This window comes from Neovison vison, chromosome 11 (assembly GCF_020171115.1).
Source record: "Neovison vison isolate M4711 chromosome 11, ASM_NN_V1, whole genome shotgun sequence".
Taxonomy (NCBI): domain Eukaryota; kingdom Metazoa; phylum Chordata; class Mammalia; order Carnivora; family Mustelidae; genus Neogale; species Neogale vison.
In genome coordinates, this window is record NC_058101.1 from 37,337,384 (window position 1) to 37,350,465 (window position 13,082).

General features: G+C 47.1%; 1 protein-coding gene across 2 annotated transcripts in view; it reads right to left on the reverse strand.

The window, feature by feature from the left end:
* Positions 1-6,882: 6,882 nt before the first annotated feature.
* NWD2 (NACHT and WD repeat domain containing 2) overlaps positions 6,883-13,082 on the reverse strand; it is a 182,501-nt gene continuing 176,301 nt past the window's right edge. For both annotated transcript variants that reach the window (XM_044224774.1, XM_044224776.1), the window contains one exon: positions 6,883-13,016. In XM_044224774.1, coding sequence (XP_044080709.1) covers positions 9,084-13,016 — 3,933 coding nt within the window. In that variant the 3' untranslated portion in view covers positions 6,883-9,083. The remainder of the gene's footprint in view (positions 13,017-13,082) is intronic.

A 13,082-nucleotide genomic window follows, 5' to 3' on the forward strand; every position in this document is an offset into this window, starting at 1 on the left:
AGGAGTTGAGCTAAATTGGTGAGTGTGCATGCAAAATGAAGGTAACCGTAGATCCTAACTTAGCCTTCAGATGTATGCATTTAAGTCTGTGTGAAGCAGCGCTGGGTTGAAAGTGAGAACTATACTTGGCTCATTCTTTATCAACACCTTTCCTCGTGATAGAAACAAAGGGCATGCAGCCCGAGAGTAACATCTGTAGAAGGGAAAGCACGTGGCAGGCAGCTACCTGCCTGCAACAGATGTGTTTTGGAAAAGACATGGAAATCAACTGCAGAGACTTGAGTCACCCCCATATTTTCTTGGCTTGATGTCCCCAATAACTTTGTCCTGCTAAGTACCTTCGGAATCAATTCACTTCTCACTCCCCTCTCCGGCGGAGCGTTACAGCAGCTGCCTTGCTGGGATCTTTCCCATTTCAGTCTTCTCATCACAGCCGGAGAGAACTTTCTAAAAACAGAGAGCTGCTCTGCCTAAAATGCTCCGCTGGCTTATCTGAAGATGGCAAGGTCCCTGAAGGCAAGGACGGTGCCCCTGGCACCCCACTGAATGTGTGTCTGATTATCTCTCGCCTTACAAACTTGCTGTCTCCAAGGTCAGGAAAGGGTTTCCCTTCATTTCAGAGAGCCACGAGTCCACTGAATAGAACGGAATTCGCTGCTCGGGGTAAAATTTGAGACCTACTCCTTTTTCTTTTAATATTCGCTACAGCTCAGGAACATCTTTCCCAAGATGCTGGATCACACTGAGCTAGTGTTTTCACTTCTCATAAATATCTGCTTCAGGACACATGTTCACCTGATGGCTATATTAAGTCTTAGGATAGGGTCTTTTTTTTTTTTTTTTTTTTTTTTTTTTAAGGTTTTACTTATTAGAGAGAGAGAATGTACACGAACGGCAGGGGAGAGGGGAAGAGGGAGAAGCCGACTGCCCGCTGAGCAGGGAGCCCAACATGGGGCTCGATCGCAGGACCCTGAAATCATGACCTGAGCCAAAGGCAGATGCTTAACAGATTGAGCCCCCCAGGTGTGATGTCCCAGGATAGGGTCATTTTGATGATATATAGTGCTTCCGAAGATTCCAAACTCTATGGGACCAGGATATTCTCAGGTGAAAAGGGAGTGTGAGTAGATAACAGATTTCATTTTCATGTCATTCTCTTACAACAGTATTCGGGTGCTGACCACATTAAGAAAGGCTGCAACTGGGTGAACCACCTGACCGGCAGATGGGTGACAGCTCAAGTCTATCCTCCCCTAGGATGAGTCCATTGACTCTAAATTTTTAGGTATCTAGAAAGTCTATCTGCAACCAGATAATCAATCTAATGACCCACACCCTCGCACCAAAAAAAAAAAAAAAAAGCAGGAGCTAGGTACTATTTAACCAAGACCTCAAAAGAACCCAAGATTCAGGGTTACTGGAAACATAGTGAAACCAAAGGAATTTGGAAGGCCAGGTGGAGGAAACCCAGCTACTGGGAGACTGGAATCCCTTCCAAGCTCAGTAAATGGGCTCTTGAGGGCCCAAAGGCAGGGCAGTTCCAGGAGGGAGGAAGTCAAGTATCTGCACTGCCCTTTGGCTGGGATGTGGTTCTGGCCAGAACTTGGCTAGGTTGTGTTTCCAAGCTCAGAAAGACATGAGGTGGGAAGTCAGGATAATCATTCCATTTTTAGGCTACTGAACATACTTACATGACATGCACGTTTCTATCTGGTTTTAATCTAGATATTCACAAGCTCTAGAACATTGCAAAGATGTCACTGGAAATGGAAACCTTTAGAGCCATTAAGGACCAGGCCCTGGGGCCAGATGCGATGAGACAGGCACTTATCACGTACTTGCCGAACAGATAGAGCAGGACCAGGATGAACACGGAGTGAGCAAAGAAGAGAAATAAGTCCAACCCCACCTCCTGTATTCATCATGTCTGTTCCATTCCCGTTCTGTGATCAAGGCAGCTTCCTATATCTGATTCTTCACACGTTACAGAAGTATAAAGAACCCCAGAGTCCCACTTAGCCTTAAGAGCTTCAAAGCGCAGTTTCAAAGACTTGCCTCGCGACCGCTGAGGTGTTCTATAGATACTGATGTGCAGCATCAGAACCTTAACATCTGTCTCCTTAAAATATTAACCGGAGGATTAGATGTGCGAATAAGTGGAACATTTTTGTGGGAATAAACAAAATTTATTGTGTTTAAAAGCAACCACCACTTTCTATTTCTTTCTGATTCAACTCTCAAATGTTTCTCATCTTTTCTACAGCCTTGCTCCTCACAACAGTGTGGGTACAGCCCACCCAGGACACTCATAAGCCGTGTGAAAAGCGCCATCAGTAATTCTCACCGAGACAGGAAAAAAATAAAACACGCTATTCTTTAATGATCTGAACCACCTCCTGGAACACTGACTTCCTCTAAATTCACTGGGCAAAAGTCTATACCACAATGGAAAATAAAATGTACTAAGTTACTAAAGGGAGTTTTTATTTTTGAGGTTAATTACAGTCCTGGAGTTGGGGGGGGGAAAGTCCCACTGATTTAAAAATCTGTCTTGTATCACTGGAAAAATTCTTCAGTGGTGGTTTGTGAAAATCTCACCTCATCAGGGCTGCCAAGGTCAAATGAGACCCAAGCAATCGACCCGGGAGATTGCGGAATAGAACGGTCACAAACAATTTGTGACCATTTAACAGTTTGCACCTGATACACTCCTTCAACACGTGCAGCTTCCTAGCTCTGCACCCTCCCCTTCCCACCAGCGCCACCCGGGGCTCCAGCACCCCCCCACCAGAGCAAATCCTGGGACCCAAGGACATTTCAAAGAAACAGCGGCGATCAGCATTCCATTTCCGTTTTATTCGAAAACGCTCAGATGTTTAAAAATGGGGGAGGGGGACACTTAGAAATAAGGGACAATCTCTTGCAGTTTTTCCAACTCAAGTTCTCGGGCGCTGCTGAAAGTTCATTAATTAGGGATTTAAACCAGAACTGTTTCATACACCACGGAGATGCCAGCTTTCCCAACTGTCCTGGTGTTGAGTTTGGGACATTTGTAGAAGTCCCGCCCGCGCCCGCCGTCCCCCCTTCCCGCACCCCGTGGGCGCTGGATCTGGCCTCCCTTTCCGTGCCTTTGTTGAATTCCGTGACTTTTCCGAAGTAATCAAACTGAGCCCTGCCTCGCCCCATTTTCACCCCCTCTGTCAGAAGGAAGTAAAGAAATAAAAACGACCTGCGAGAAAGTGGGGGAAACAGTGTCCCCAAGCCGAGTGGGGCAGGAGGCAAGCCCGCGACGGGGCCGGGCGCGCGGGGCGAGGGACGGTCCCTACCTGGGGCCGGGCGGCGGCGGCGGCGGCGGCGGCGGCGGGGTCGCGGCGCCCATGGCTTCGCCGGCCTCGGGCGGCCGCGCCGGGAAACACCAGCGGCTCAGCGCAGCCGGGAGCCCGCCGCGCTCGCAGCGGCCGCCCCGGCGCAGTCATTGGGCCGGCGCGTCACGTGGCGCGGCCGGCGGTCGAGCCTCCCCGGCACGCGTAACCCTTTACCTGCGCGCCCCGAGCCGCGCGGGGAGCCCCCGGCCGTGCGACCCTTGGAGCCGGGCTGGCCCTCTCCGAGCAGCCACGGCCGGGGCTTGTGCCCACCGTCTGCCCGTGCCGGGACGCGTCTGGGCGCCTACTTCTCTGTCCTGCTGGAAAGAGAGGGGAGTCTGCTCTGCTTCGGGACGTCAGTGGGGGAGATGCGGAAATTTGGCCCCGGGCAAATAGATCTGTACCCCTTCACCCCGTATTTTTGTGTTTGGGGTTCCAGCCTCTTCCGTTTCGACCTGGTGGTGTGTGCTATCGCCTGCCCGCGCTATCCGAGTAGAGAGAGGGTCGGGGACACCGTGCGGACGCTGTCGTGCTGTAACTCGCAGGGAAGTTGCACACACTCGCCTCGCCTGCACACTCGAGACCACAATGGGAGCTCGACGAGGTCCTGCTTCCCCCGCCCCCACTTCCCTCTCTTTTCCTGGGCTGTTGGAACCCCGGCTGCAACATCGTGTCCACACCTCCGGAGCTCCACGCCCCTCCTTGCTGCAGTGCGCGCACGTAAGGAGGGTAGCGAGCTGGCGGCTTTACCCGAAAATACTGCTTAGGTGTCGCAAGTTCTTTTCACCTGTGTTCCCAAGCTGGGGATTGACAGGAAAATGTGTTGAGCAACTGCGCCATCTAGCTTACCCTCTTCTCTCCCCTTCCAGTTATCCAGGGAGAGTGAGGATAATACAGGCTGCAGCGGAATAGGACAGAGTATTATTTAAAGACGGACATAATGTCCTTAGTTTCTAACGGGCCCACTTTAGGGATTCCAGCTCCATTTACACATCTATCACCTTTTACGAGAGCAAACTCATTTTTTTGGGCATCTTGCCAGTCGCGTAGTAGCTGCATGCTTTAAAATGATAGATTTAGAGGGAATTTACGTGCTAGTTTACATCATTTTCTGGTAAAATCCTTTGTCACAATAAAGAAGTTGTCGTGTCCAACTTCTAGCGGATGCTTTAGTAACGCCCACAGAATACTGATACGTTTATCAGTTAAGTTACTCTGACCAAAAAGACATTGGTATTTATCTTAGGTTTTGAAGTGTGGTTCCCAGGCTAGTGGAATCAGCTTCATCTGGAGGGATTCAATAAAAATGCAGATTTTGGAGGCTCTACCACAGACATACAGATTCTGAAATCATTGGGGATAGGGAGGGTGAAGCAATCCGTGGTTTGCCGAATGATGCACACTCCAGTTTGAGAACCACTGCTCTGAATATGCTGAAGCAGCTGGCTGGGTTACCTTCATCTCTCAAAGGCAGGGATTCCGTAAAGCCGGAGGTGGTGGTGTTATCGGGAATCTTAAATTAGGTGTTATATAATTTGTCATATTGTTACACTGAAACGAAACCCCCAACATGTCCATATGTGTGTTATCTCTACTCCATGCAGATCACATGGAATGCCAAATGCAGCTGCGAAGGGACCCTTGTGAAAAACACAGAAGGAAAAAAATCCATGGTTTCTGGATGCATGTGGGAGTGAAACACCATGATTCAGTGAGTGTTTTAGGTGTTTTCGTGTTTTCATTGGCATATAAATCGTTCCAACTGATGAGTCAGGGAAGATAGGAAAACTAATTTGTTTGAGCAGATTTGTCAATAGACTTCTAAATTTGTCCATGTGGTTCTAAAAAAACCTTCACAGTTTTAGAAAGTATGTGACATTGGCTGAGTTCGAGAGTTTCATGCTGTATGGATTGAACCAGCCAGGCGCCCCCAGAATCAAGTTTAAAAAGCCAACATAGTTTCCGAAGTCATCCATAGGATATGTTGACTCTCCCTGTTCCCTGTTTGTCCTCATGCAGCTTCCTTTACCTGCGATGTCTTTTTGACATTCTGACAGCTAAGTGCCATTTGTCCTCCAAGCCTCCACTGTCCCCTCCTCTTGGCCATTCTTTTTGAATCCCAGTTCGAGTTAATTGCTCCTCTGCAGTGTAGTCTCAGCATCTACCTTTCACTTTTATTAACAACTTTTTTTTTTAAATCACAGTCTGTCTTACATCTAATTTAGTTGCGTCTCCTTTAGATTGTAGGATTCTGGAGGGCAGGGGTTGTTTGTGACTCACTTTCAGATCATCCTAGGGCATAAGCACAAGGCCTTGGACAAAGCAAACACACGGTATTTTTTGCATTCCTGGCCCTGGGAAAGAAGATATTTAAATTTGTTAAACAACAAACTCCATGTGTATGAAATGCTTTTATGCAAGCAGTGACGATCCATTTTCTCGGACCTGAAAGAGAAGACTTAACCTTCAGCCTAAAGGATTTAGATTAGAATCCAAGAAGGAATTCCCAGCGTGGGTAGTGGAATTAAGGAAAGTTTCGAAGGGGGAATAAACTCTAAACAGAAATACGTCTCAGCCACATAAAGATGAAACCAGATAGATAATTTCTTCAATTTTTTTCTTAATGTCTCGATTTTAAGTTTCTCTGAGAATGGTTATTTCATGAAACTGGATATAAAGTTTTCATCCGATTATTTCCTAGTTATCCTCACATAAGCTCTTCATTGCTAACTTGTTTAAAAAAGTTTTTTGTGAGTGTGTGTGTGTGTATGTGAGAGAGGATTCTCAATTCCCAGAGGCAAGAAATGGAAAAATGTGCCTATGGGAAGAAGATCCCCTGTTGTCCTGCCCTCTTGCCTGGAGGCAGTTTGTGAGCAGGACGATTCCTTGCTTATAATTCTTCCTACCTTGGCTCCAAGCCCAGAAGGGTGCACACTGTCCTTGCACTTACCCATAGAACATGTTTCCGATCTGTTTTCCTGTTAAGACTGTGAAATCCTAGAAGGCACAAGCTACTTTACTAACCTTTGCATTCCTGGCAAAATGCGTGACCCAATAACTTTGCTAAATGAATACATCCACACTCTTGGTTTACTTGTACCTCCTGGAGGTTTGCAAAGCCCTCTGGTGATCTTTAGAGCCTCGCCTCGTCTCTAACCTGCAAGTTGGAAAACATTTTGTAGGCCATTATCAGAAAGTGCCTACGGGATACTCAATGCTATATTTTGTGTGCTTTGGGAAAGGTAACAAACAGCACATTGATGGTATATTGAAATCCTATTCAGTGATTCCCCCTGGGCCTCTGTTTCTAGGTTTTTACATCTATGAATTTGAAATACTAACAGTACCTACCTCATAAGGCTGTTGTGAAGATTACACGGCTTAGAACATACAAAGCTCCAAAGCTTTGTATATACTATACACCAAAGCTCTGGTGTATAGTAAGCATATTATTATTATTATTATTATTTCTGAAAATCCCTACACTTGCAAAAGTTGGGGAGGAAAAACGCCACGCAAATCTTAGTTTACCTTTTATTCATACAAACAATACATACACAAGACTGTTCATTGTTTGAAGACGGCAATAATTTTCTAGTGTAACAACTCTGTAACAAAATTTAACTAAATGTAACATTTATGAAAATATAAATCTCTGATTGGGTAATTCTTCCCAACAATACAAAGTTTACATAAAAACATTCAATATGAGCTATCAGTTGCAAACAAGTTAGGAAAAATCATTCAAGTCACTTGTTAAACTCTATTGGCTGTTACATAGAATATTCACACACTACATTTAATCCATCTAGGCATTTAATTCTTAGAAATGTGTGGCATGGAGGTCCAACTGATAAGGACAGGAATAGGAATGTGTTGCCTCAGAAGAACTAAAGAAAAAAAAAAAAGAGCACTGACTCATACAACTCCAGGTGATCTCTACATGGGCTGGGACTTCGCCGGGCTACCCCCCTTTCTGGCTGGTAGCTGGACCAGGAGGAAGATCCTGAAAAAAAGTCTTCAACCACGGAGTGGGGTGTTTATGTCTGAATCCCGTCTCTGTGTGCTTACACGTCAACTTGCTTTCCGAAGTGAAATGCAATGAGCTTGCATTCCTTTTGGATCTGCTCACTTTGCTTCTCCATTTGCAAAAACAATCAAGATGTCGCTGTCTTTTTTCTCACATTCCTCCCCAACATCCCTATTAGGGCTGGAGCAAAAGCTATCACTCCCTTTATCTCGCCGCTGAAGATCTGCCTGCGGACGCGTGGTGAGTTCATGGCGGAGATGGGCTGAGAGCACATCAGTTCCTTGGTCCTCATTCTGCCGCCGCAAGTCACTTTCCCGTCACTTTCAAAGCAACTGAGCACTGCTGATACCCTTCTAAAACTCATCCAAGGACAGGCCATGTGGAGGCTATGGAAGGAAGAAAATCACTTTCCCCCTTCTGAGATGTGGTATTTTCTTTTAAGTAGGTGAAGTAGTGTTTAAAAAGTATTTAAGACTATAAAGGCCCCGCGGAGCCCTCCAGCAGAAAGGGTGACAGAGGAAGAAGCCTACATATAGAGTGGGGAAGTAAGAAAGTGATTACAAACAGGGACAAGAAGGAACCTTTGGACACCCTTAAGATTTGGGGAATAGTTTAGCACAAAGACAGGCATGTTCAGCTTGTCCCCGAATATTTGGTCGTATGTCTGCATTTTACACAGGAGATAGGAGGAATGAGAGTAAGGCAAATGTCTTCAGTATTTCATAGATGGCGTGTCACGAAAGCTTTCTTTCTGTTAAGATTTACTGCAGGGATTGAGGAAATAATGTGTGCTTCCATACGACTGACTGAATACCCCAGACTTTTGTTAGTACAGTGATGGAAATGAACAGATGTCTTGACCACATTTATAATGCCCTTTCTATAATTCCACTTAAACGCCCAGCACAAATAGGCATTTCAGAAAGGCATGAAAAGATTGTGGTTTCTCATTAAACGTGTTTCTTTCGCAGTCCAGGAAGTAGTTTAAAAATTGTATGTTCCATTATACAGAAACCATGGCATGCGACTGTCTCAACTGTATCTTAATGAAGACTGACGGCGTGCTCAGTAGCCCTGTGAGAGTGGTACTTAGTACTTGTGCCCAGTCCAGTGCATGGCCTCACATTTCACGTCCTTTCTCCTGGGAAACTAGGGATGCAAGGGAGCATTTTTGTTACGTGATTTTGCACCTTTGACCTCCCATCTGCAGACTGGGTTTACACAGTTGTCAGGATTGTAAAATGTAAGGAGAGATTAAGGCTGTGTTTACTTATGGCCACACAATCATTGGAGGTCAAACGGCTCTTTCATGTTTGCAATTCCAGACGATTTCTGTAGCACTCATTCCTGTCCGAGGGGTCTGTATACAGTTCTAGCCTCTGTCATCGAAGCCCATGGAATGAGTTACGTTGCTGTTTCCCACCCAGCAAATGTAAAAAATATCCAGTCAAACACCACTTTTAGAAGTTCTCTGTCAAGGTGTCATTCCTGGATTAATGTTGACAAAAAGAGCCAACTCAAAACTGATTTCGTGTTTGTCTTTTTGGCGAGCATGTGAATGCTGGAACGCCAGCATCTTTCCTGTCTTTAAAGAAAGGAGTAGTTTATCATTTGGGAGACAGAAGATACTTATTTTTTTCTTCCTTCTGTGTGTGTATTGTGCATGTCTGCTGAGAGAGAAGAACGTTTTGTCAGTTGTCAGGGGTGTAGCTGTGGCCCCTGGGCTCCAGGGCTGAGCCCACCCGGTCATAGCAAGGGTTGTGTTTCTTGGACGGCGTCGCCTCATTGGGCTCAGAGGAGTCGCTCACCGTGATGGGACTGTCTCTCGCAAAGACCTCAGTAGACTCTCTCCATAAGCAGTCCACAGACACCTTGAAACAGTAACTACTGCACTTTGGCCTGGACGCCTGTGTCGCGTTGTTGAAAATCTGTCTGCTGTTTGAAGTGGCGATTTTAATTTTCAGTGCAGCGTCTACGCGGTCCACCACTGTGTATATCCCTATGCTCCCGTCGTCAAAACCCACTATGATGTTGAGGTGCCTCTGTGAGAGGGCAAGAAAAGTTGGTGTTTTGTAAAGGGAACAAGCACCGATATTTTTGCCATCGGCCAGTCTCATTACAATCAGACTGGATATCGCACCGTTTTCGTCCTCTTCCTCCCCGTTTCGGAAACAAATGTACACCAGGTAGCGACCATCTCGAGACAGCCTCTGCCTCCAGATGACCCCAGAGGCGTGGACCACCCGTAGTTTACCGCTGTGTAAGTCCAGCACATTGATATTCTCGTCTCCCCTGGATATAATGCCTAGCTTGCCGTTGGGAGAGATCTCGAAATCCTCCAGATTTTTCAAGAAGTTGTTCGGAAGCTGCACACGGCGACAGATAACTTCATCTGTCAGACTCCAAATATTCACTGTCTCGGCTGACGTGATAAACACGATGATGTCAGGGCAGTCGGGGATCAGCTTAAAATTCACGATGGTGGTGCCGTCTTCGCAGCAGAATTTCTTGGTGATGCTGCCTGTCCAGAGACTGACGGCCAGCACTTTGCTCTGGGTCATGCCCACCACAAAGGTATTTGCTGAGGTTATAAAGGCATTCTGCAAAGTGGTCAGAATGTTACAGACCCTGTGGCCTGTGGCCAGTCTCCAGACCCTGGAGGCATTTTCCTCACAGAGAGAGACCACAAACTGGTCATTGTGGGTGATCAGCAGCTGAGATATTCTCTGCCCGTTAATTCGGAAGAGGTTCTCGCCGCTGCTGGTGTGCCAGACGTACTGACTGCTTTTGTCATCTGATGTCACCATGACGTCTCCAGAGGACGTCAGCACGCAGTGCTCGACTATCCCTTCATGCTTGAACACTGCCTCAAGGAAGCCGCTGCTGAAGTTCCACTTGTGGACACAATCCGAGCCATCGAGGGAATAAATGATTTCCCCTCTGGCGGGTAACACCAGGCTTTGGATGGGTTTCCCAGTCTTATCTATGTTGGACATGGCGGTGATGATGTCTATATCCCAGATGGAAAGAACACCACTGGTTGACAAAGAGAGCAGCATATTGTGGTGACTGGATTTCACCAGCTTGACTATGGTACCTGAGATTTCCTGTAAGCTCGCCATGCATTGCCCGGTGTCCCGCCTCCAAAAAAACACAGCTGAGGTATTTTCCATGGTCGCGATGATGCAGTCCCCGTTTTTGGACAGCACGGCAGAGATAAAGCGTTCGTTGTGCTTAGCTCTGAACTTCTCGGCCACCTTCCACATGCCGGTATCTAAGAGTTCGATGCCGAGAGCTTTACAGATCAGAATCGCATTTTGGTCCTCCGAGAGTTCCACGCTGACCACCTCGCTGTCTTCTCTTCGGCAGTCGAAGTCATCAGTCAGCTGGGGATTGGAAATGTCCTCAGTATTCCAAACCGAAAGGCTTCCCTCGCTGTCTACCATTACCATCTCTTGAGCCGTGTCCAAGATGAGAAGGAACTTCACAAACCCCCCGGAAAATTCAGAAGTCACCGTGCATAACTTTTCTCCGCTCCCTAAATGAAATATGGTGGTGGTGTTCAGGTACTGTCCACAGAAAGCATACATGCCATCCAGAGAGCACTGGACACAGGTCACTTCGTACCAGCAGTGGAACTGGTAAAGGGGCCACCCGTAGAGCAGATCGATGACGGTGACATCTTTGCTGGCTTCAAGCCAAGCCAGGGCGTGGTTGACAGACAAGGTAAACCCATTGATGTAGGTGGAGCCACTTCCGTGCTTGGTGCCTTTGATTTCCACTTCAGACAGAAGACACGAATTTACATTGTCATAAATCAGCAAGGTGTTATTTGTTGTGGCCACCACAAGATACTTTTCATCACTGGTGAGTTTCATGCCCAGGATGACAGACTGGGCTGTGGTGATCTGACGGAGGAGTTGACGGGTTTCCACATCCCAGGTGCTAATGGAGCCATTCTCTAGAGCTGTGAGGACAGTACTGGGGTTACAGGTAGGCAGAATCTCGGTGACATGCAGGTGACTAGAGGACAAGGGGAGACGTTCCGGGCTATATGTCACATCCATGGATGAGTGTAATGGCACAATGGAGCAATATTTGGGCCCATCTTTGTCACATTCTAAAAGGAGATGTCTGAGTTTGGGCAGGGAACTTACAACAGGCAGCAGCCTTTGTTGAAGCTCTGCAGAAAGCGAGCCTGGAAACGCAGTGACCTTGGTTTTGATGCCGCGAAGAGTGCTAGCCAAGAACTTCAGCTCCTTCTCTTGCGAGTAGTTGTAAGCCAGCTCGATATCTGTAAGCACTTTGTCAAATTGGCCAATTTTGATCATGGTGTAAAGCCAGCTGAAGTTCATGATGATCCCGTAAAGCAGGTCATCGGTTTTTCCACACCTTGTCAGGTGGTGCAAGAGCTCAGACATTTTCCGATGATTGACGAAGAAGATGTCAGGCTCCAGTGGATTACACTGGAAAACCCAGGGCTGGTCTGGAGCCTGCCTATCAAAGGAAGCCTGTTCCATGAAGTGTTTCTCTTCCTCAAGCAAGCTTCTGCTCTCCAAGTCAAGGCAGCCATTCAAGTAGGGGTCCTCAAGGCAGAAAGCTTTCCTCCTGCCCCCTGACCAGACTCCCAGAAAGTAATCTGCCAGGATGGAGTGCATTTCACGCAGGTCACCGTCATCCTGCAGATACAACTTCTGGGCTATGAGCTGCAGGTGTCTATTGGCCCAGACCAGGAGTGTGACATTCTTCACATGTCTTTCTATTAAGTATCCACTGAGACCGTCCTTGAGCCTTGCAATGTACAGATAAGGTACTCTCAGGGGATTGCTGGGCTTGGAGTTCTCATTGAGCTCATTCATCACACTGTTGTCTAGGGCCAACACATCCTCCAGTTCCATTTCACTCAAACCCATTTTGGCCATGGTGATGTAACCAAGAGCCCTGGAGACCAGTTTCTGACCACACTTCTTCTCCAAGGACCAGAAGAGCTGCTCTATACTTTCGTGAACCGTGACACAGAGGGAGGATTCATCGACGTCTTTATGTGATCTCCAGTGTCTCACCTCCCTGAAGGTCAGGTTCACAAACATGGGCAGCGTGCACTTGGAGAATGCGTTGTTCACGTAAATCTGTTGGCCTGATGTGACCTTCCTTTTGACCCGCAGCAGCTGGTGTTTGAGGACCTGGCTGCACATCTTCCTGTCCCGGGGAATCAGCTCGATGTAGTTGGCTTCCTCATGGATAAGGCACCTCAGTTTCTGCAGGATCCCATGTCTGTTAGGCAGTGTGGACAGGACTATTCGTACGAAGCGGGGAAGGTGAGCTGGGAGCCACCAAAGCTTCCTGGCCTCGTCACTCTCTGAGAGCTGCTCTAGGGCATCAAATATTATTACTAGAGGTCTCTGCAATGAAGACTCATTCAAAAGATTTATAAACAAGTCACGGAGGTCATGGATCTTCTTAGGGTAGCTTTGAACCAGACACCGGTAGTTGGCTGCTAATTGTTCACAAACACTTAGAAGGAGAGTCTTAAGGTCAGTACTCATGTCTGTGGTACCTAGAAATCTCATGACGACTACTGGGTCGGATTCTGGTCCTGTGTCTTCATGTAGCCAGCCATAGGCCTGAAACATAAAGGTAGTGTTTAGAACGGTAATATATGTTCACATGGTTGCGTACAACAGCATTTC